This window comes from Macadamia integrifolia, chromosome 6, assembly GCF_013358625.1.
Source record: "Macadamia integrifolia cultivar HAES 741 chromosome 6, SCU_Mint_v3, whole genome shotgun sequence".
NCBI lineage: Eukaryota > Viridiplantae > Streptophyta > Magnoliopsida > Proteales > Proteaceae > Macadamia > Macadamia integrifolia.
Genome location: NC_056562.1, coordinates 15,068,186 through 15,091,306, shown reverse-complemented (window position 1 = coordinate 15,091,306; position 23,121 = coordinate 15,068,186). Strand labels below are relative to the sequence as shown.

General features: G+C 38.3%; 1 protein-coding gene across 3 annotated transcripts; it reads left to right on the top strand.

Moving 5' to 3' along the window:
• Positions 1-2,518: 2,518 nt before the first annotated feature.
• Positions 2,519-16,804, top strand: LOC122081922 (auxin response factor 4). Of its 3 annotated transcripts, none has more exons than XM_042649333.1 (12): positions 2,520-3,317; positions 3,423-3,479; positions 3,753-3,938; positions 4,037-4,121; positions 4,197-4,287; positions 4,369-4,533; positions 7,965-8,084; positions 8,183-8,258; positions 14,848-15,010; positions 15,108-15,862; positions 15,946-16,136; positions 16,254-16,804. In XM_042649333.1, exons 1-12 carry the CDS (start codon positions 2,973-2,975, stop codon positions 16,432-16,434), a joined length of 2,415 nt encoding a protein of 804 aa, XP_042505267.1. In that variant the 5' UTR covers positions 2,520-2,972; the 3' UTR covers positions 16,435-16,804. The 3 variants fall into 3 exon arrangements, with proteins under 3 accessions (XP_042505269.1, XP_042505267.1, XP_042505266.1); XM_042649332.1 differs by having other exon boundaries at positions 15,105-15,862; XM_042649335.1 differs by lacking the exon at positions 4,369-4,533 and having other exon boundaries at positions 2,519-3,317; positions 15,105-15,862.
• The last annotated feature ends 6,317 nt before the right edge of the window (positions 16,805-23,121 follow it).

Genomic DNA, 23,121 nt, shown 5'->3' with positions numbered 1-23,121 from the left:
AAAGTTCCCAATAGAATATTGGATTCTAATGGGAAGCCTGAACATGGTTAGGGCCCAGAAATTTAGTTTTGCTATCCAATCCTCTCACATCCATAAATTTGATTAGGCATCTCAATTATAGAGGTTCCTTCAACACTTGGCAAGTCTATTAATGAAGGGAAAGTATATGTTATTTCCAGTCCCCTTCCCATTCCCTTCCCCAACAAAATGTTCCCCCTAACATAAAAACTGAATGTCTGTGTTGAGTCCAGATATACCATTCAATGGGTCCAATTCCATCCGAGTATTGTCAGAGCAGTAAGCAGATGAACTATTTAATGGAGGATGATACTTCATATATATTGGATTTATATACATTCAGGCATATTTCCAAGAATGAATGTGTCATGCAACACCTAAAATATGTTCTGATTCTTTGTTTGATTCTTGAGAGAATTGTGTTTTGCATGTGGTAGTCGAGTTAGGCCCATTCACACAGGGTATTTTGTGCTCTTCATTATTTTCAATGAAAGTTAAATGATTTTTATTCAATCCTGGTATGACTCAGTTCATGTGGTTATGGGGTCAGTATAAACTCGCAGGACTAGTCAGACCGAAGGCTGAATACCCTTCGTTAGCAAAAAATAAAAACCATTTGTGTAGTGCGCTTCATTTGATTACAAGTAGAGGAAAGTGAAATCGCTTTTGAAAGGAAAAGAAAAGTTTTGTAATCATAATTATATATTCAACATAAAACCCTTATTATATTTGATAAATAAAAATTTAGAATGTAAACAAATATAAACAAATGCAGCATTAAAAAAAGTAACCATTAATGCAATGATATAGAGCCTTGGCCCCTAAAAAAAGTGATATTGAGTTTTAATCTCCCCCTAACTCGTGTGCTAAATCTTTGTTGGTGAATCATGTAGATTGCAAAGGAAACTAATCAAAAAGAAATTTGGTAAGAACAATAGATAACATAAAACAAACAAAAGTAATGCCCTACAAAATTAGTTAGAAGTGGCAAACAGTAAAGTTGATTTAATCATGCTTATTAGCCATATATTTCATAAATAATTTATTTATTAATAAGAAAAATTAGATATCACAATTATTAGTGAAATTTGTTCTTTCACCAATTCACATTTCCAATTGGTTTTCTTTTAAAATTTCAAAATCAGCCTGATTTTGACCAATCCGTACCGATACGATACATTATACTGCGTTTTATAAGTTTGGCTCTAACGGCACGATTTGCTGATCATGGTATTAGTAGCGCATACGTCGTTTTTAATTACTTCTGCAATCACTTTCGAGCCTTCCGTAAAAGAGGGAGGGGTTAGCAGCTTTTTCGTTCTTTATTTTTCCTCAAGACACTTTGCGGACGAGGTGGAGGAGAAGAGACCGGTGTGTGCGCGCGTGTGGGCGCATTAGAGAAGAAGACATAACCCACCACTGAGTGACTGAAATAGAAACAGAGATGGGGAAGAGAGAGAGAGAGAGAAAGGGTAATTTACTAATCGGAGAACAGGACGAGGGTAAGTTCTAGATGGGGATCCCAATGTCAATATGAGAGAGAGAGAGAGAGAGAATGTGGGATTTGTAGGGTTGGGTATTCGAAAAAAGGAAGAGTGGAGCAAAGGATGGCATATTAGCACCAAAAGCGCAGGCCCCATTGCCATTGATGGGTAACTACAATCTCTTTCTCTCTCTTTTCTATACAACTACGACTTGTCTACGTGAGTCGTGACTCGTGAGTGGAAGAGATTCTGAGACATTGGAGTCCTACCAACAAAGACTCCCCCTTTCATTTGCAGCCAAAGTTCAGGCCCCCACCAGGCACCATCTGTCTATTTCTCTCTCTTCTCACTCATTAGTTTCTTTTATTTTAATATTTAATAATTAAAGAGTCTCACACTCATTCACACCTCCTCTGATCTCTCTCTCTCTCCCTCTCTCCCTCTCTCCCTCTCTCTAGTCACTACTATCAAAGCAATGAAGCATTTAACTGAAAAAGAAAGCAGACAGCCACTGTATCAATGACAAAGTGACCAAACATTACTCCACTTTTAAGCTTCATCTTTATTTTACTTGCATACTTTTCTCTAATGTCATCTTCTGCTCTATGTGGGACACATATGGGTTTGATTTTGGTATACGAAACGCAAGTTGGAATTTTTCTTTCTTTCATGAAAAATTGATTGAATTCAAAGCCAACCCATACCCATTACCCACTTTGTTTCCTTGGTGGTGGTGTTGAAAACCTTTTTTTTTTTTGTCGGGGATGGGTAGTGATCCCAGTTCCTTCCCACTCTCCATCAGGTCACAGCCAAAGCCAAATGAGAGAAAAAGGAGAAAAAGAAAAACACGAGAAAAAGGAGAGAGAGAGAGAGAGAGAGAGAGAGAGAGAGAGAGAAAAAAGAAAAGGTAGAGCAAAGGGTGGGGCAGTGGGGGTGTGGGTTCTGTTCTGTCTCTGGCTGTCCCCCCCACCCCTCCCTTCTCTATCTCTCTATCTCTCTATCTCTCTATCTCTCTTCCATACACGCACACACTCACAGATTAATAACGTTAGTCTGTGTCCAAAACCCACAACCAGCATTGGCTTTTTTTCCCCTTCTGTTTCTGTGCTTATATGGCAATTGTCTATGTCCTCCTGCTTCTGCTTCCTCTGCTCACTTCTGCAAATGGGGGAAGAATCATTATTTGAATTTTTTGTTATCATTTGATACCCTTTTCTATTTTATTTTTCTTATTTTTACCTTAAAGAGAGCAGTGGGTACTTTCTCCCAAACTTGAATTCCCGTCTCTTGTGCTTTAGTTTCCTCTGCTCGCTTCTGTGTTAAGTTCCTCATATTGTTTTTCCTTTGCTTTCTTGCCATTCTTTTTGAGTTCTTGCTTTTTCTAATCTCCCCGCTTGGAATCATTTTATTCCTCTTTATTTTCTTCTTTCCCCTTCTCCTCGTGTGCTTACAAGAGGAATACAGGTGTTCATGGAAATTGACCTGAACCAGGCAGTGAAAGAGGGGGAGAAGAGTGCATGCTATGGAGATCATGACAAGGCCGGTGGTGTTATTTGTTCTCTGTCTTCTTCATCGTCCTCTTCTTGTTCTTCAACTTCCTCTGCTTCTCCCGTGACTTCTTCAATTTACTTGGAGCTATGGCATGCATGTGCTGGCCCTCATACCTCCCTGCCCAAGAAAGGGAGTGTAGTCGTCTACTTCCCTCAAGGTCATTTGGAGCAGACTGCTGCTTCCTCACCTTTCCCATGTTTAGAAATGCCCACCTTTAATCTCCAGCCCCAGATATTCTGCAGGGTCGTTAATGTCCAACTACTTGTGAGTACTGGGTTTTCTCTTTTGGATTGAATTCAACAATTCTCTCTCTCTCTCTCTCCCTCCCTGTTTCTTTGGTTTTATTTTATTTTCTGTACCTGGGTGCAGGCCAACAAAGAGAATGATGAGGTCTATACACAGGTGACATTGTTTCCTCAACCAGAGGTATGTCTTTGACATGTTACCAGAGCTGCCCTTTGTGTGTATGCTGTTTTTAGCATTGGCTACTTTTGTCTAATGTGATATATGTGAGAGAAACCTGATGAATTGAATCGAATTCTTTCCTCCATACTAATACTGCCTCCTTCATGACTTTGACTTTCATTGAGTTTGTTAAATCTAATTCCAGTTCCCATGTAATAGCTAGATTCTATCCTTTAGAAACAAAAAATGAAAAAATAAATCTCATCGTTCTTCTAAATCGTGGGTATTGCTCAGTTGGCGGAAAGGAATTTAGAGGACCAGTGCCGTGAAGAAGAGGTCGGAGTTGACGAGGGGAATGGAACTTTGCCGTGCAAATCGACCCCTCATATGTTCTGTAAAACACTCACAGCTTCTGATACTAGTACTCATGGTGGGTTTTCTGTCCCACGTAGAGCTGCAGAGGACTGCTTCCCACCCTTGGTGAGCTTTTTCTCTCGACTTTTCTCCGATGATCATCGGTTAAGTTGGGTTACTCCTGGTATGTTTCACGCTAAACTTGACAATTTTCTGTACTGCAGGATTATAAACAGCAAAGACCCTCCCAGGAGCTCACTGCCAAGGACCTTCATGGAGTTGAATGGAAATTTCGACATATTTACAGAGGTGTGTTTGGTAGGATTAGTGTAAATACACTGCTTTAAGAAAGAAAGCTCCCCGAATTTTATGTTCACTTTTCAGGTCAGCCACGGCGGCATCTGCTCACTACTGGATGGAGTACATTTGTAAGCCAAAAGAATCTTGTTTCAGGTGATGCAGTGCTCTTTCTGAGGTATGTGCGACTCAATTTATCTTGAACTTTTGCTTCCGTTTAATTTGTTAAGTTCTGTCTGCTTAGACAACAGTTTTGTAGGGGTGAAAGTGGAGAACTGAGGTTGGGAATACGGAGAGCTGGTCGCCCTAGAAATGGTTCTCCTAATTCAATTCCTGGTGACCATAATATCCATCTTAATGTTCTTTCCCCTGTTGCTAACGCGATAACCACCAAGACCATGTTTCATGTATTCTACAGCCCAAGGTATTGTTATAAATAGTCATATAGTCAAAACACTCTTAAAAAAAATGAGATACTCAAAGTTTCATGTGTTTTTTTCCTCTGTCATAATGAATTCTATACTGTCACAAACATGTCACTACAATGAAGGGCTTTGAGAAGTCAAAACGAAACAGAAATGGATCACATCTTCATTCAGCACATGTATATCCTATTGCTGTATGTCTGCTAGTTTGTAAGAATTAGCTGTTATGATTGCTTAACAAAAAGTTATAAAATACTTCTCTAGTGAACAATGTCGCATTGAGTTTAAGACAAAACACATATGGATAATATCTTCCTCCCTTACCTTCAACAGTCTGGTAGGCTTCTCTTTCTATCCTTAAATGCCTTCTGTGTACGGTATATATCAATAACTTTTTAACTTTGATTCCCTGCAAAGCAAGGTTGGTCAAATTTCTCCATCTCAAACTTTGTTTCTAACCTCCTTACCCATTGTACATTGACTCACTAAGATACAACTTCTGAAGAAGAAGAGAAACCATAGACTTGATGAAGATTTGATTTGAAAGGAGAGGGGAAGCTAAAAAATGAACACAACCACAAGACTTGTTTGGTTCTCCCACAAGAGGGGAAACAATCTAATAACATTCTCAAAGAGAAAAGTTTGCAAAATCACTCCAGTCACACACCCTCTTTGACAAATAGTCATACTCCCCACAACAAGTATCTCTTGACCACCATTGAATGCCCTTGCTCAGAAGGTTCTACTTCTGAGGATTTGTCTCCAGACGCAGGAGTCCTCTTTTCTAGTGATAGCTTGAAAGAATTAGACTTTTTAAAGATACTTCTTCTGAAGCACTTGAACCCAAGGATTGCCAAGATTAGTGAGAAATTTTCATCCTTATTTGACCACGCAAGCCAAATTCACTAATGCAGATTGATGGTAAACCCGGCTTGACCAACTTGGCCATTCAGACTAAGATGAGCCAGGTACCAACCTTGTTCTGGTTCGGTAGGACATTAGAAGTTTATTTATTGATTTTGAATTACCTTGTAATCTTTAATAATTGGGAATTTTAGATAAGATTGGTGGATGATGAGGAGATTAGATTTATTTTCCAGGTTCCTTATTTGAGTTTGTTTCCTAGTTAAACAAATTTCCTTTGTTAGTGGTGTTTCTTCTTTTATATAACTTGTACCTATGACGTAGTTTCAGAATAGAGATTGAAACTGAAGTTTGGTTGAGTGTGTGTGCCTGTGTGGCTTTCCATCTTGGCCGTCGTCCCCTTTCGTCCCACCCTCTAATTCTTCTTTCACATGTTTTCTCTCTTTCCTCCCAAGAGGATCGATCTTATCTCTTTTCCCTCCGCTTCCATCGATCTAATTTCTTCCCTTAACAGTGCAGTTGCTTCATTTATCTTAGATCTTATCACATAGTTGATCATTGGGTCTGCCTGCATCTAAGATCCAATAATCTGGATTTTCAGACTGCATTATTTGGTCTCAAGGCCGAACCTAGCCATGATGCCTACAAGTTCGATATTATAATTGGGCAAACTGCTATTTTACTAACAGATGATGGGCAAAGTGACAATTTCATCTCGCAATCCGTGGTGGTGATGCTATCAAAGATTAATGAAATCATCATTGAATTATAAGATGATGTCTTTGTCGAATTCTCAATCCTAGCATTATGATGGTGCTTATTGCAAAGTATCAATTCTTTTGACCACGTAAGCATGAAGGGGTGTCATTGATCACAACAAAAAATTGTGCACCCTAAAAGCCTTTTCATCTATGACCTACATTTGCTTTACGAGGACTAGTTGATGGAGTATGCTTGGAATACAAAAAAGGCAGCACCAACAGTGCAACCACAGGAAGAACACAAGATGAAACCACTCTGACGAGGAACAACAACGAACGAGAAAGGGAGATCAGATGATTATTAAGGGTGAAGTAACAACAAACTCCATTACAATGAAGGATGTTTATCATATTGAATTTGTTATTCCCCTCATATTTCAAGGTACAGATGCAACGCCTAAACTTCAAATTTTGAATTTTGTTCGAGTCACAGTTAAGGAACTGCAAACACCCATTAAAGTGTTTTATTCCGACCATTCTGCAAACTCAAGAGCGAGTTTTTTTCAACACTAGGGGAATTGATGCAATTGCGTTAGGCATTAATCCCGTATGGAGGCCTATTTCCAAGCTTGGGAGACCTATAAGGTGCTGGTGGCAGTCCAATGGGCTGAGATTGACCTTTGGGTAGTTATATTATAGGCTGGGCTTTTTATTTTTTGGCCTTCGTTGTAATGGGCCTAATTTATAAGCCCAAAAAGTGAGGATAAAGTTGGTACGGGATTGGTTTAGTTGGTTGTTTGAGTTAGATTAGAATACTTAATGGCTAGGTAGAGTTATGTTTTGAGTTTATTTTACTTTATTGAGTGTGAGTGTGATTAGGAGTTATATGTAATACCATCACGATCAATTAGAGATGATTTTAGTAAAGATTATAATTTTTTTAAGAGTTTTCGTGCCATTTAGCAGTGCATATGGGATTAGTATCCCGAACTTGACTTCCTGTCTTCTCTTCTCTTCTGTTATCTTCTCCTCTCTTCTTCCTCCCAAAATGATCGATCTCATCTCTTTTCCTTCCCCTCCCATCAATATGAATTCTTCCCCTAACAACACAATTGCTTCCTTTATCTCATATCTGATCACAGATTTCACCATTTGGCCTGCTTGCATCTGAGATCCATAATATAGATCTTTAAACTGCGTTATTGACTCTCTTGAGAGTCAGAATCCCTAGGCCCCATTTTTTATGGGCTTCGAATGTTCTTCCATCCAACAAGAGCCAAAGGTTTGCTTTTTATGGGCTTCGAATGTTCTTTGAAGTTTTTCAAATTTATTTTTTTGTTTCCTCTGGCATAGAGAAGCATGCCATGATATGTAATGAGATGACACAAATGATGGATTTAAATTCTTTTTAAAACTATGCTAGGAATTATCTAAGCAATCACCCAACAACAAGTTTTGAATAAATCTGAAAACAAACATAAATTTTAAAGCTTTCTAGATTTTCAAGTGTGAAAAAGTTCTTCAAAAAATAATTCTCCTAATCCAGACCATATTAGCATCATTATTTTTTGTCATCCCTAGATTCAGTCTTGTATAACAACCGCTGAAATACCATGCTTTCTACAATCGATCGAAGCGAATATGCAACCTGTTAACCAATGAGATACAATAAATGTGTGCTTTTTCTTAAAAGAAAGCTGGACATAGAGATTCAAACATTTTCTGTACTAGTATTACTCAAGTTACTCCCGGAGAGTTGCCCTCATAGTGATTTTAACAAATAAGACTTATTTTAAGAGATTTATGTTTGACACCGTTCCTCATTTATTGACACATTTCATCCACATTACCATGCTACAATGCAGGGGAAGTCCAGCAGAGTTTGTCATTCCTTACCAAAAATATATAAAAAGTATCACTGATTCAGTGTCTATTGGAACGAGGTTTAAAATGAGATTCGAGATGGAAGACACAGCAGAGAGAAGGTCTGTTATAGTATGACTATCTTCCATGACCAACAGCATTTCCATAACCATTACCCAACAAAATATGACATTATATAAATATTTCTTTTTTGGTGCAGATGCAACGGTGAAGTGACTGGTATAGGTGATGTCGATCCCTATAGATGGCCTGATTCAAAATGGAGATGTTTGATGGTACATGCATTGTAACTTTTCTATAATCTTGTTAAATTTATTTTTTACTTAAGTTGCTCAGAGTAATGAACTTGTCAAACATTTTACTCGTATTATATTTATGACAGAAGTCAAAAGATGACAACTGTTAGATATGCCCTACATATAGGAATTTGTTTTGGTTGTGTGTTTATGGTGTTGGGGCCGTGGTCCTTGATGTCATATGGTTCGTATTTGTAATATGGTACAGCAACAATGGTGGTCAAGAAGAAAAGGGAGAAAGAAGGAAAATGAGAAATTACAAGATGAAGAGAGGAAGGTACAAAGGTTGTGCAGGAAAAGATGAGGGGTATTAATTGATGCCTCTCACCTATATTCATTCACATTAGGTAAAAACAAAAGTAAACTTACATAAGTGCCCTTTACTAACACCCAGTACACATGTGTGCTTATTTCACATGCTATTTCCCATTCTACCCTTACAATATGAACTCTAACACTTCCCCTCAAGTTGGAGAATAAATGTCATACATGCCCAGCTTGTTCAAGAGGGTATGAAACTGCAGAGAGCTGATTCCTTTGGTGACAGCTAGCTGATTTCCTGTTTTCACGAATGGGGTGCAAATGTAGTCAGCCAATCTTTTCCTTGATGAATTGTCGATCAAATTCAACATTTTTTGTATGATCATGTTGCACTGAGTTATGGGCTATACTAATGGCAACCTTGTTGTCACAATACAACCGCATGGGGCCCTCAGCCTCACACCCCATCTCTTGGACTAGTTTCTTCAACTATAGGATTTCACAAATTGCTTCTACTTAACTATAGGATTTCACAAATTGCTTCTACTTCTCCTGGTAACCAGGTTCTCTCCTACAAATGTGCAATATCCTAATTGAGACCTTCTATTAGTAATAGAAGCTGCCTATTCCGCATCAGTGCACCCCCTCAATTTTCACATGGTCATGTCTAGAGAATAGTACTCCTTTTCCTGGACTGGACTTCAAGTACCGAAGAATACAATACATAGCATCTAATGCCCACTTATAGGTGCATGCATGAACTGACTTACTACCCCAACAACAATAACAACAAACTCAACCTCATGATAACTCAATGGGGTCGACTACATGGATCCGAGCAAAACAAAAAATGGAAGATTGAGGTAACATTAAAATAGGAGAGATGAGAAACGAAAGTAAGAGGAAAGAGGCATAGCCCAATAGTTAGGAGAATCTCAGCTAAATGGGGTTCGTTACATGGATCCTTGCCCTCCAATAGGCTCTATCCAAGTTCATACTTGGGACAAGACTTAGACTATGCATGTTATTCCTCACAACTTCTCCTATCCTATAATCATTTTAGGCATGCCCCTAGATTTTTTAGCTCCTTTAATCGGGATCATATCACTCATCCTTACTGTGGCATCCTCAGGCCTCCATTGAACATGGCCAAATCACCTCAAACGACTTTCTCGGAGGTTGTCATTAATTGGTGCAACTCCCTACTCAGCTCTAATATGTTCATTCCTTACTTTATCCTTCTTACTTTTGCCATACATCCATCTTTGCTAGACATAGCTTCTATATATGACATTTCTTAACTGCCCAACATTCCACCCCACACTTCATAGCCGGTCATACAATAGTCCAACTGACTTACTACCCCAACAACATAAGCAATATCCTTATACGTAAAGGAAAGATAGATCAACTTCCCCACCAGTCTCTAATACTTTCCTATATCATCGTCGTCACCTAGTTTGCGATTTTGATCAATAGGTAAGGCAACGGGTTTATAACCCAACATTCAACAATATCATCCACATAGACAATCAAGGTTGTAATATTACCACTACCTTGACAAATGAATAGTGTATGGTCATCCTAACTCCGAGGGCATATCCATTCTTTAGAATAACTTGTCTAAACCTTTCAAACCAAGCCTTTGGAGACTGTTTGAGACCATAGAGAGATTCTTAAAGAGGCACTCTTTACTTTCAACTTCGGGAAACTTAAGGCCCGAAGGAACTTGCATATACACTTCTTTTACCAAGTCCCATTGAGAAATGCATTATTCATAGCCAACTAATACAATGGCTAGTCCTTGTTAGCAACCATTAATAAAAGAACTCTTATCAAGTTGTGATTAGCCACCAAAGCAAATGTCTCCTGGTAGTCAATTCCGTACACTTGACTATATCCTTTAGTTACCAACCTGGCATTGTATATTTCAATGGTGTTATTGATCGGTATTTGATTGAGTAGACTCATCTGCACCCTACTGGCACCCTTCCTTCTGGAAGATCAACAAGACCCCAGGTATAGTTCTTCTCTAGGTCCCTCATCTCCTCTTATAGCTTCCTTCCACTTGAGACTAGTCGTGGCCTCATTAACATTCTTAGGAATAGGAGTTGAGTAAAGGGTAGCTGAATAAGCATTTTGTAGGAGAGATTGCATCATAGGTTACAAACCTGGCTATAAGGTTAGTACAAGTTTTTATTCATTTCCGAATAGAAATGGGGAGATCTAGCTTAGAAGGAAGAGAAGGTGTGTTACCTGATTCAGAAGCAAGAGGCAGAGGAAGTGATCTGAAGAGGACTGTTGGTAGGTCTTCCTTTCTCTTCTTTTGTATACCATTACCTCCTTCTGCTTGTCACTTCCCTCAAGGCTAGGTTCCTCTTCTATACCATCTCCCATTGGTTTTGATGTGGGCACATCATCAACATTGTCATCCCTAGGTTTCCCAACATCATAGAGAAGGTGGGGGGGAATAAGCGACAGATGATGATTAAATACTTGTTCACTATCACACCCATGGTTAGTTTGGAGGGAGAAAAAATAGGAATTGACTTACAGAATGTAACATCATTGAAGATAAGCCACTTCCATGAGGAGATATGGTAGCATTTGTAGCCTTTATGGCAAGAGAGTAGCCAAGAAAGATACATATCAAGCTTAGTACACGCATATTTGTTAAAATGAAAATAGAGGAGGGCATACAATTAATCAAGAAGGTGGCACCAAGAAGAGCATTAGACCAAAAAGTCTTAGGACAAGGCCAAAACAATAAACTTCTTTTCATTTCTAAAAGATGGTGATTTTTTCGCTCAGCCACCCCATTCTGTTGGAGGGTATCAACACATGCAAGCTGATGGACAATACCATTATCGATAAAAAAAGGTTTGGAGCCCCCTATACATATATTCACCCCTTTTCAGATTGAACAATCTTTAGCTTAGTGTCAAATTTGGTGCATGCCATATGGTAAAATTTCTTAAAAGCATCGCAAACATCAGTTTTATGAGTCAGTAGAAAGACCTAAGTAGTACGTAAGCAATTGTCAACAGAAGTGACAAAATACCGATAGTCAAACAATGAGGTGCAGGGAGAAGGTCCCCAAACATCAGTGTGTTCAATATGAAGAGGAATAGTAGACCAATGACCAAGATAAGGATAATGAGACCGATAGTTAACAAATAAAAATAGTTCACATTAAAATCCATGAGAATTGGAAGCAGAAGAAAACAAGTGGGGCAATTGTTTTTTCATCACAAGAAAGGAGGGGGATGTCCCAAATGCCAATACCAAATCATCACAGTATCCAACAGAACTATTGTTACGACGCCCACAAACAAATGATTGTGCTTCTCTAAAAAGGATGGTCTGGGATCAAGAAGGTTGAGAGCCCGTTCTCACGTCTACAACCAATAATCCTCTTTGTCACCAAATCCTAAAACAGACAATGAGAAGGAAAAAAGGTGACACAAGAGTATAAAGACTAGGTTAAATGACTCACTGAGGGAAGATTAGTAGTAAAATTTAGGATATGAAGAGCAGAATTAATGGATATGGGAGGAAGTAACACAAACACTACCCTTACCAGAGATCAAAGAAATGGATCCATTGGCAATTTTAATTCTATATCTACCAGAGAAAATAGATAAAATTGTGAATACCGGTCATGTGCCGGAATCATTGACCCAAGAGGAGGAAGGTACGGAAGTAGAGGCATGGAGGGCATAGGCTGAAGTACTTGACGGAGTAAGGGAAAATATAGTTGTGGGAGAAGTGCTGCCCAACTATGTCATAACCAGTTAGAAGAATTCAATGTCCTCTTGTGTGAGGGAGTAGTTGTCCATTTGTGGCTCTAAAGTTGACCCCATGTACTCACGGTGATTAGCATAATGTGAAGCCTGGCTCCCCCTCGTCTACCACCTCGGGAACCACTAGGTGCCCCCTATCTAGGGGGTTGATGTTGGAATTTAAATGATAATTTAATTTAAATTATTATAAGATTCAAATTACCTTTTGGTTTCTCGTGTATTTTCATATTTGACAACTTTCTATCTTCTTGTATGACTTCTCATATGTTTATCTCTATGTATTCTCATAACCTTTCATGTATTTACAAATAATACTTAATATGGTCTCTTCAATTTTTAGGACTTTGTCTCTTCATCTTAGGGACTCTTTTACTTTACTTTATGAGAGTCTTTGTCTCTTCATTTTGAGGAACCTTATTTCTTCCTCTTCTTGTGAGAGACTTGAATGAGGGACTTTATCTCTTCCCCTTCTTGAGAGAGTCTGTCTCTTCATTTCTTTTCTTAAAGTCTCTTTTCCTCTATAAATAGAGGGGATCTCTGGGCATTGTTACACACCAAAATGACCAACTACAAAGTACACTCAAGTTATGGTGTGTTGTGAGGGTTGAGATATTTTTTCACTCTTATTTTGAGTGTCTATACTTAAGTGTATTTTGAGTGTTTCATCTTTAGTTTGAGCACCACGTTGGAGTACTTGAAGGGGTCTAGCAGTTGAGTGCACAACTACTAGAGGTGCCATTGGGTTGTTTCATCTTGGAGGCCGATTCGTAACTCACCCGGTTGCACCATTGGGGGCGTCTATGGTCTTAAGGAGAGTGTCAAGTGACACAACTCAGCCCGTCTATTTTGCTAACATATTTTGTTACAGGATTCCTAAGAGTTTGTGGTTTGAAGATCTCTTAAAAGCTCAACAACCAAAGATAAGTGTGCTCTCTCAATATTCTGATTGAACCAATTTTCTATAGTTGACCATGTAGGACTCAACAAGTTTCTTTTGTATGCGGGGATTTGCCTTGATGCTCACACTTGAGTCTGTCTTTGTCATCCCCACGACTTAGGCCTTGGCCTCTTCCTCGACCAGCCAACTCCGTTGTGATGTGGAGACTAGGGTAGATCTCTCGAGGGATGGTGTTGGTTCTATAGCCACCCGTCTTGTTTCTTCACTTTTCAAATAACCACATACTTCATCCAGAGATGGAAGAGGGACTCTACCCAAAATTTGTACTTGGATTTAGCCCTCCAGGGAGGATCAAAGCACGCCTCTTCTCAAAGGTGCTATAAACGTTGGCCTAATCTTCGGGGTTGGACAAATGGAGATATTTGTAGTGGTCATACTCTTACCAAAGACCAATAACAATATTATAGTACTCAGAATCAAACAAATCCCCCTTCTCCATTATGATGATCCGTTGAAGGAGTTGACACACCTTGGCAGAATTGTTAACATAGTCAAATGTCTTAGCTATGATATCCCAAATATCTTTGGCGGCATCCTTCGCATAAATCTCCTACCAATTTTAGGTTTATTAAAGAAGATCTACCAAGTCATAAACATTTAGTTCTCCGTCTCCCATTTTTGGTATGTTGAATCACTAGGAGTGGAGCCGGATGGCACCGGTGGTGTAACCCAACTTCCCATGAATCCGTAGGGATAACCTAATAGAGTGAGCACAATCCAGATAGTTTGTATTCTGACAATGGATATCTGGGCATTGGTGTTCTCCATAACGAATGGACTGGGAGTAACACCACTTGTTCTACCAATTGAGGCTTCCATTGGTCCCACTAACTTCTGACATTGTTTAAAGACACATGCAAGGAGCTGGTTGGATAAAATCATCTGAATACAATCTATCAGTGGTTCAATATGAGATGTGAGAATATTGCTTAGATCCCTCTATATGTTCTATATTCTCTTTAGATTTAAATTCATTAGTTATCGTCCTACCAGTTACATTGTGAAAAGGCTGACAATTTATTATTATTGCTCTTACAACTGTTTTTTCCATTTGAGTAACTGAGCCTTGTGCAAAGACAAAAGAGGGTAGATGAATCCCATTGTAAGATATGGAAAGTAAAATCTAATGCCTTGTGTGCACTAAGAGAATGAAGGATAACAGTATGGTTTTCAGAACTAGTCATTTATATACTATTAAATGCTTCATTTATAGAAGTCAAATCTTGTAATGAAGCCATCTTCCAAGGGCCAACTACTTTTGTGGGCTTTTTGAGATCCCTCTCTACTAGTGGTCAATTGACATGTTTTCAGTTGTCTCTTACTGCCATGGAAAAGAAAAGAACAACTCATGTCTACCTGATTGTGGGGCATGTCTTAGGTGCTTTTATAAGTGAAACATATCATGTGTCCTGTCACTGTGAATAACTTTTGTGATCATTTAAAGTTGTCCCTTGACCCTCTCCTTCATCAGAAGCTAGCTTCTTGATATTCTGAAGTCCTTTATGGCCTATTTACTTTAAACTTCGATGCAACTGCATAAAAACAGGTCAGATGGGATGAAGATATTGCAAGAGAACATCGACAACGAGTTTCTCCATGGGAGATTGAGCCCTCCATATCTCTGCCAGCCTTGAATGTTCAATCTGCCCCAAGGTTGAAGAAATTTCGGAGCAGTCCACCATTAACCTCACCAAACATCATTGTATCTGGTATTATCTTCCCTTAAAGAGTATAACAGTTGAGTGCTTATTGTATATATATTTGTCTGACTTGAGTAGGTTCAACGTCTATTTTATGTTGCAGCAGGAGGGAGTGGCTTCTTGGACTTTGATGAATCTGTGAGATCCTCTAAGGTCTTGCAAGGTCAAGAAAATGTTGGTTTCATACCACCAGCGTCTGGTGGTGGAAAGGTCAACCATCCAGTGAACTTTGAGATGAACAATCCAGCAAGCCAAATGTCAATCCTGTCAGAACATACTACAAATACTGATATTATGAGAAAACAATCCTCCACTTACACAGGCTTTGCGGAATCCAAGAGATTCCAGAAGGTCTTGCAAGGTCAAGAAATATGCCCCTTGCCATCCCCGCATGGAAGAGCTGAGGTCAACCTTAGTGCTTGGGAAAAGATTGGTCGTGGTTGCAACATGTTCAATATGTATCAGGGGGCCAACCCAGTGATATACCCATTTTCTTCCAATGCCAGAAGCATGTATATGCCATTTAATGACACATATGTTTCAAGCCACGATCCTGTGATGCATCCATTTATGGCTAGTTTACACAGAGAGAGTCTCCAATTCAACATGCCTTCGTTCCAAAAAAGGTTCCCTGGTTGTACGAGTGATGAAGAATACAATCCAAGTTCACATAATACATTGGATGAGCAGAAGCCACCTGACAGCTTATCTGCTCGGGCTACTTTTGACACAGATGCCAAAAACCAGAAATGTGGAACTTGGGATGAGACTACCACTGGCTGTAAACTGTTTGGGTTTTCCTTGGCTGGGGAAAGTCCTAGTCCCAACCGGCAGAGCTCCAGTAGGAGGAGTTGTACGAAGGTAAGCTGTTATGGCGACACAGTCACATACTAATTGCTTTTCCTAAGTTCTTTCTGATCTGATCCTAAATAAACTGAGTGAAGGTTCACAAGCAAGGAAATTTAGTTGGAAGGGCTATTGATCTCTCGAGAATGAATAGCTATGATGATCTGCTGAGTGAATTAGAGCGGCTATTTTCCATGGAGGGCCTTCTACGTGATCCTAAGAAAGGGTGGCAAGTTCTTTACATGGACAGTGAAAATGATATGATGGTTGTTGGAGATGATCCTTGGCAGTAAGCATCTATACTGTGGACTTGTTTTGTTGTTTTGTCTGTTATTTCCTTGTTGAATTGTTCTGTTCATTATTTCCTTTAAGCATATTGAGTTGTTTACTCTCTTGCATTTGGCAGTGAGTTCTGTAACATTGTATCAAAGATCCACATATATACAAATGAGGAAGTACAGAAGATGATGATTGGGATGGTCAGCGATGACACCCATAGTTGTTTGGAAGAAGCTCCTGGAATTTTGGATGTTTCAAAATCCTCTTCTGTGGGACAGCCAGATTCTCCAACAGTAATTAGGATATGAGAAGTGGTTATATTGGGAATTATATTTGGTAACCAGTAGATAAATAGAAATCCTCTAGTTCAGAATTCAGGTCAGTTGTCCTATCTTCAATTGTTCTCATTATAAGATTCACTTATTTCCCTATCAGCTTTAAATATCTGAACTCTTGAAACAGAATATACTTGAATGGTAGGTGAGTTGGTGCCTGTGCAGCTGCACCATATTCCACAAGAGGTCCTGGTTTCAAGTCTTCTTTAGTCCAGTTCAGTGCCCATGCTTGCCCTGAATGGGTTGTTTGAAACATGGTAGAGATGAGAAATGTTAATATGTTTTACGGTTAAAGATCCGCACACCATCCGCATGCGGATTCTTTTGCATGCCAAGACATAAACATGGCGGCTCTACATGTTTTCTCTCTCCTCAACCCCCCCCCCCCCAATTTACGGATTTAAAACCCAGTCCCCTCCTTTGCCTGAATTAGTACACGGGCGTCGGAGAAAACCCTCTCCCTATGTTTTATTTCTCATTTCTTTTGGGCCTCTTTGGCTATTCACTTGGCACACCTCATAGTATTTTTCAGGCTATCCTTGACCACCTATCGGACTATTCACTAAAAATGACAGTTGGGTTGGGTTGCCTGGTCATATTCTCTGTATACATAGGTGCCAGAGTTCAGACTATGTTCAGCTGGTTGAAAGTAACTGCCCTATGACCTTTAGTTACCCATTTGCTGTGATATTTTACTAGTATGGCTGTGTTCTTCCCAAGTACAGGTTAGCTTTGGCCAATTGAAGCCAAGCCCAATCTGGTGAACCTTGGGCCCATTTAATGCCGAGATTGTGCTGGGCCTGTTCATCCCACTCCGCTCCCCCGGCCCAAAAAACAAAAGAAAATGGGTTGAGTCCTCTTATGTTGCAATATTCCAATTTGTCTTGTCTTATTGTATAAAATTTGGGTTGGGGGTGGGGGGGGGGGGGGGGGGGGAATGGTTTCAGTAATATTTCTGTTGGACCCAATTTCTCTTCATAGAATCTCTTCAACCATGGAATCTGATCCTCTGATTGGATTGGGGAGGGGTACTTTCGATCTTATACAATATGAGGTGGGAGTTTAGGGGCGGGGGGTGGAATGGTTTCAGTAATATTTCTGTTGGACCCAATTTCTCTTGACAGAATCTCTTCAACCATGAAATCTGATCCTCCGATTGGATTGGGGAGGGGTACTTTCGATCTTATACAATATGAGGTGAGAGTTTATGATGACATTTCATCCTTCATAAAGTCCAATCACTGGGCCAAACCCAAATCACCAATGGTGGAGAGAACTTTACCATATATGACAGAAAACTTAAATCCTATTCTTTCATACTACTTGAATGGGTAGACGACCTTATAGACTGGTCATTTGTCAAGTTTTAAGACAAAATTAATTGTAGGGCCCAGGCCCAGGCTTTAGGCTCCAATAACCATCCAAATCTTAATATTATAGACTGGTCATTTCTCTCTTCCTCTCGGTGGTGGAATGCTGAAACCTCCCAACACAAGGAGATGCACTTGAGCCCTCTTTTTCATAGATAAACATAGCAATGCACAAGGCTACCGCCGCTATATGGTTTGGGGGGGTTATAATGTACACTCGAACCCACGACCACTAGATCTTACCTTGGGATTCAAAGATGGAGAAGAAAAATAATAGAAGATTAGCATTAATAGGGGATGGAACCTGCGCACAAATCACCTACAACACGTACGCTTTACTTGTGGTCAGGTGGTTCCTTTCATGTGTCGTTTTTGCTACCATTAAGAATGAATGGAGAGGCATTTATGGCAGCAAAATAGATGAATGGCACCGGTCACCATACCTTACGTGAAGTGTAGTGTACCAGTACGGGTAGGTGATCCTCATTGAACCCTACCCATGCCGTAGATTCTTCTAATGAGATTTTAAAAAACATCTCCATATTTGTCATTAGCGTGCACGTAAACATATTCTTTGATTCTATCTTTGTGTTTAGAAGCCTCTTTTTTCACTAATCATGTGTTTATAATATGATTATGCAAATGTCGCCAATTAAATGTGACGAAACCACCTATTATCCTTCACAATATGAAAGTCCACCTAAGATTCCCTTTGTTTTTTTATTCATTTTTGTTCTCAAAATATTCATATTTAATATTTCATCAGTAATCTAAACATACTTTAATAATATTCTTCAAGTCATTCATAAGAAGAGAGCCTGTGATGCTCTCTTTGCTAGCAAGCAAAGCTGACCTTTAGGAAGGTGGCAATGTCACATGTATAATACTCTTTTGATTTAGAACCTTCTTCTGATTTTTAGTATAGATTTATAAACTATTCAAACCCCATGATATATGGTATCTACACTTTAGTATATTCTCTCCTGTCTAGAAGTATCTTGAGGATCAAGCAGCCAAATTGGTATTACCCCTTGTTTATAATTGTGGAATCTAAATTAGGGTCAAATCGAGTTTCCCTTAACCTATGGTGAAGTAAGCATCCTCTAACCATAGGCATCCAAACCATCTGATTGAATGCAATAAGGGTGTTTGTGATCATGAACAATAGGGTGTGGGAGTTAATGATGCACCCAAGTTGATCATAAGGTTACATCGCCAGTAGAGAAGGAATTTTTCGTTCTATATGGTTGAAGTACAAGTTTGTCAAAATTTCGTTGTACATATGTAATTTCAAATTTTATTTACATTGACCAAAATGTTTATTCTCATTGTTTGAATTTCAAATGTGTAATAGTCATTTCAGCAAAGAATAGACGGAGTAAAATCTTATATATATGACAGTAGTTTCTAGTATACAGTTTGTTTAACAAAAACAAAAATAATGAAATATTTAAAAGGGTAATTTTTTGGATATGAAACATGGAAATGGAAGAAGTGTGGAAGAGTAATGTGGCTTTTACTAAAAAAGGCTTAGTTATGTTTTGCCTGAAAATCAATCATTTAGGCACCGTTTTATAACGTTTCGTTTCTGTTGTTTCTTCCATTTCTGTTCCTAGAAACAATAGAAACGGCCTAAAAAACCTTTGATAAAGTTGCTCCATTTCTCTTGTTTTTAAAAACATAAATCAAAATTTATATTAATTTATATTCATAGAAATGCAATTGACAAAACAAGTATGACTTGTTTCGTCGTTTCTATAAACGATTCTGGTTCACCATAATTGTGAAAAACCGATAAAAATCCCTCAAACCCGAAACGTCGGTTGAAGGAAAAAGCCATGGAAGCCGGAGGGAACGTCTCGATCTCTACCAATGAAAACTCCATTCAATGGATGAAGCCGGAGAGAACTTCTCAATCTCCGCCGGTGAAATCCCTCAAACCCAAAACAATAATGCTTATGTTTTTGTTTATCTAGATGGATGATAAGCTTGAATCATGCAAGTTTCAGCAAATTGATTTGATTTGAGGGAAATGCAGACGGAAAATGCAAGAATGGAATTGTTCTTCGACTGCCTTGTCGATGAATCCAACAATGGTAACCTTTTGATTTTCTTCTTACCATAAAACCCTTTTGCAAAAGCTTTGACGAAGCTGGAGAGAATGTCTAGATCTCCGCCGATGATCTCCGCTGGTGAAATCCCTCAAACCCAAAACATGTTGCTTATGTTTTTGTTTATCTAGATGGATGATCAGCTTGAATCATGCAAGTTTCAGGAAATTGATTCGACTTGAGGGAAAAGCAGACAGAAAATGCAAGGTACTGTTCTTCGACTGCCTTGTCGATGAATCCAGCAATGGTAACCTTTTGATCTTCTTCTTCCCAAAAAACCCTTTTGGAAAAGCTTCGACAATCAGCTGCTAGGAATCCAAAATCATCTCAGTCCACTTTATCTCCATGTCCACCCGCATTCTCTTTATCTCTCTACCCACCTTGATCTTCCATCTGCTCCATCTTCATGATCGCTGACAGGAGAATGATAAAGAGATATTTTTCCATATTATCTAAAAAAGTAAAAAATAAAAAATCTACAAGAAACAAGGTTTATCAAACACCCAAAATTCTGTTTCTGGTAACAGAAACGGGAATTTCTGTTTCTACTGTTTCTTGAAACATAAATGGTAGAAACGTTATCAAACGGGCCATTAGTTTCTCTCGTCTCCCTTGTATGCCCATGTTTCCTTTTAGTAATCCATTCACCTTATTTTTAATAATGAAGTGCATATTTTTAGCCTCAATTGGAGTTTGCCACATGAAAAAATGAAGTAAAAAAAAAAAAATTATAGAATGCAGAAGGGGTCAAGTTTTTAAGAGGATGCAGTGTCACACACGGGAAAGTACATTGTTAAATTTTGAGATTATTTTTTTTTTTCCGGGTAAAAATTTGAGAATTAAATCTAATGGTCAAATTTGGGCATATAATCCTTACATATGGCACAACGAGACGACAAATCAGGTATAAGGTACCAATGTCACGTGCTATGAGTAAACTAGGAATCCTTTTATCACTTCACATGTTTTGTGAGATTTTGTAGTTACAATTTAATTGATCTTTTTTTCAGATCTTTATTTAACCACTTGGCCAATTCTGAGCCAAAAGTACATAAATGGGTCAGTAAAGGCCGACTCAATCTCAATTAGTCGATTTATTAATTCGAATCCTATTTTTTAACTATAAAGAAATATTATAATCCTGTTATTTATATAGTTGAAGTTATATATAGGTCCCATCATTTTTATCGTATACTTTGAAAGTGTTTTCCATATAAAATTGGTGCATCATTGATCTATGTTTATTATTAGTCATCCATATGTTTTATAGTTTTGAATCTCCATCAATTTTTCATAAAAAAAAATAAAAAATCTCCATCAATTTCCATACATGTGGGGAGGTGTTTGTTTTCCTATTGTAATGGTGTCATTGCAATAGAGCTCATAGCCCCTTCATCTGTCTAATTGAAGCACCTGCCCATCAATGACTTCCACGTCTCCTCTAACCCGAATATTAGCTAGGACTTGGAGAAGCCATAGAATTTTATTAAATAAGAGAAACAAAATAATAAAGAAACAAATGGGGAACATAACTTGCCTTATCTCAACCCATGATATATAAATCACTCTGGTAGTTGTAAAACCCAAAATAAAAACCTCAAAAAGAGGAAAGATTACATTGTTCTTACTTTATTATCCCAAATGATATAACTAATATTATATGGAGAGAGATTATCACCATAGAAGATCGAATTTATAGTAGATTCACATTCAAATTTAGCTAACCAATCTATTAGGCGATTGTTTTCCATAAATGAAAATGAGATACGAGTTTTCAGGGAATTGCAGAGGTTAATTACTTATTGAAACCAACACCAGCAACTCCACAATGTACTTGAACTTTGAGATACGAGTCTCGCAATCAAAGAGTCTGAATTAATATAAAATTCGGATAAGCTCAAATCCTTATACAAAATCAAGCCATCTCTAAGAGCTCTCATCTCCACCACTGAATTTGTACACAACCCATAAATATTGGAAAAAGTCATCAGAACATTCCCGTTGTTGTTTCTAATAATGCCTCCCCCATTACTAATACCCAAATTCCCTTTGCTTGTACCATTCACATTCAGTTTAACAGAATAAAATGGAGTACACTAGTAAATATGAATTGAAGGTTTAACCTACTAATTGGGAGTTTAACTTAAAGACCAGGAATATAAGATTATATCTCATAGAAAGGGATTTAGAGAAATTAGTAGGGTAAGTGACTTCACGAATCCAATTTTTGATTCACTCAATTGTAGTAGTTGTAGCATGGAAAGCCTTCACTATGCCTCCTGTTATTTCTCTCATGCAAAAGCTTTCAGACAATAAATGATGTTAATAGACCAGTGATGTATGCATATGTCATTGACACTGGCAATAAATTGACATTAAATAATTATAATACTGACATCCTAAGTTAGAATAACATCAATGTCCATTGTTTTTTTCAAATAAACCAAAACCTTAAAAGCGGTTGTACCACTAATAAAGTGTGAGTTGTTATTTTTCTCAAAGGATCTTTGCAACAAGAGTATTTGGAGGAAAAAAATCGTCTGCAATTTCGATCTCGTACAATTCCATAAAATACCACCTTCAGGGGGTGACATGTATATTGATACCAATACAATGATCCATATATGATTTAAATGCCTCTTCACTGATTTAATGTTTTATTAGTTGTACCAGATCTGGACCATTGTATTGGTATCAATACATGTGTCACCCCCTGAAGGTGGTATTATACGAAATTGCATGAGATCGGATTTGCAGACGATTTCAACCCGTATTTGGAAGCCAATAGAATATCAATACTAATCAAATTATCATATATTATATTTTTCCCATTAAATATTTGTCAAACAAAAAAACCCATATGTATCCGTCGAAACCGAATTTTTACGATTTGATCCGGATTATTGTAAGCCGATACCTATATATATATATATATATTTATTTTTTTTTTTTTTAATTTAATATATGCTCCGAAATACCCTCATTTATTTTGTGGCACCAATCCCATCCCATCTCATCATCCCAATGCGGGTCCACACGTTGACGGAATGCTTCCTTCGTCGTTTATGTTAATCATGTATTGATTAAAATCATTACCAATAAAACAATGAAAAGGATCACTAATCGCTTGTTGTCGAGATTTACCATAATATTCGTACCACGTCAGCCCTAATTTCGTC

What these genes read in the sequence shown, in the direction of transcription:
- LOC122081922 (XM_042649332.1), top strand. Translation starts at nt 2,973, where the DNA reads ATGGAAATTGACCTGAACCAGGCAGTGAAAGAGGGGGAGAAGAGTGCA. An exon ending in CATTGTTTCCTCAACCAGAG is followed by an intron (nt 3,480 to 3,752) that starts GTATGTCTTTGA and finishes GGTATTGCTCAG; the next exon opens with TTGGCGGAAAGGAATTTAGA. An exon ending in GAAGACACAGCAGAGAGAAG is followed by an intron (nt 8,085 to 8,182) that starts GTCTGTTATAGT and finishes TTTTTGGTGCAG; the next exon opens with ATGCAACGGTGAAGTGACTG.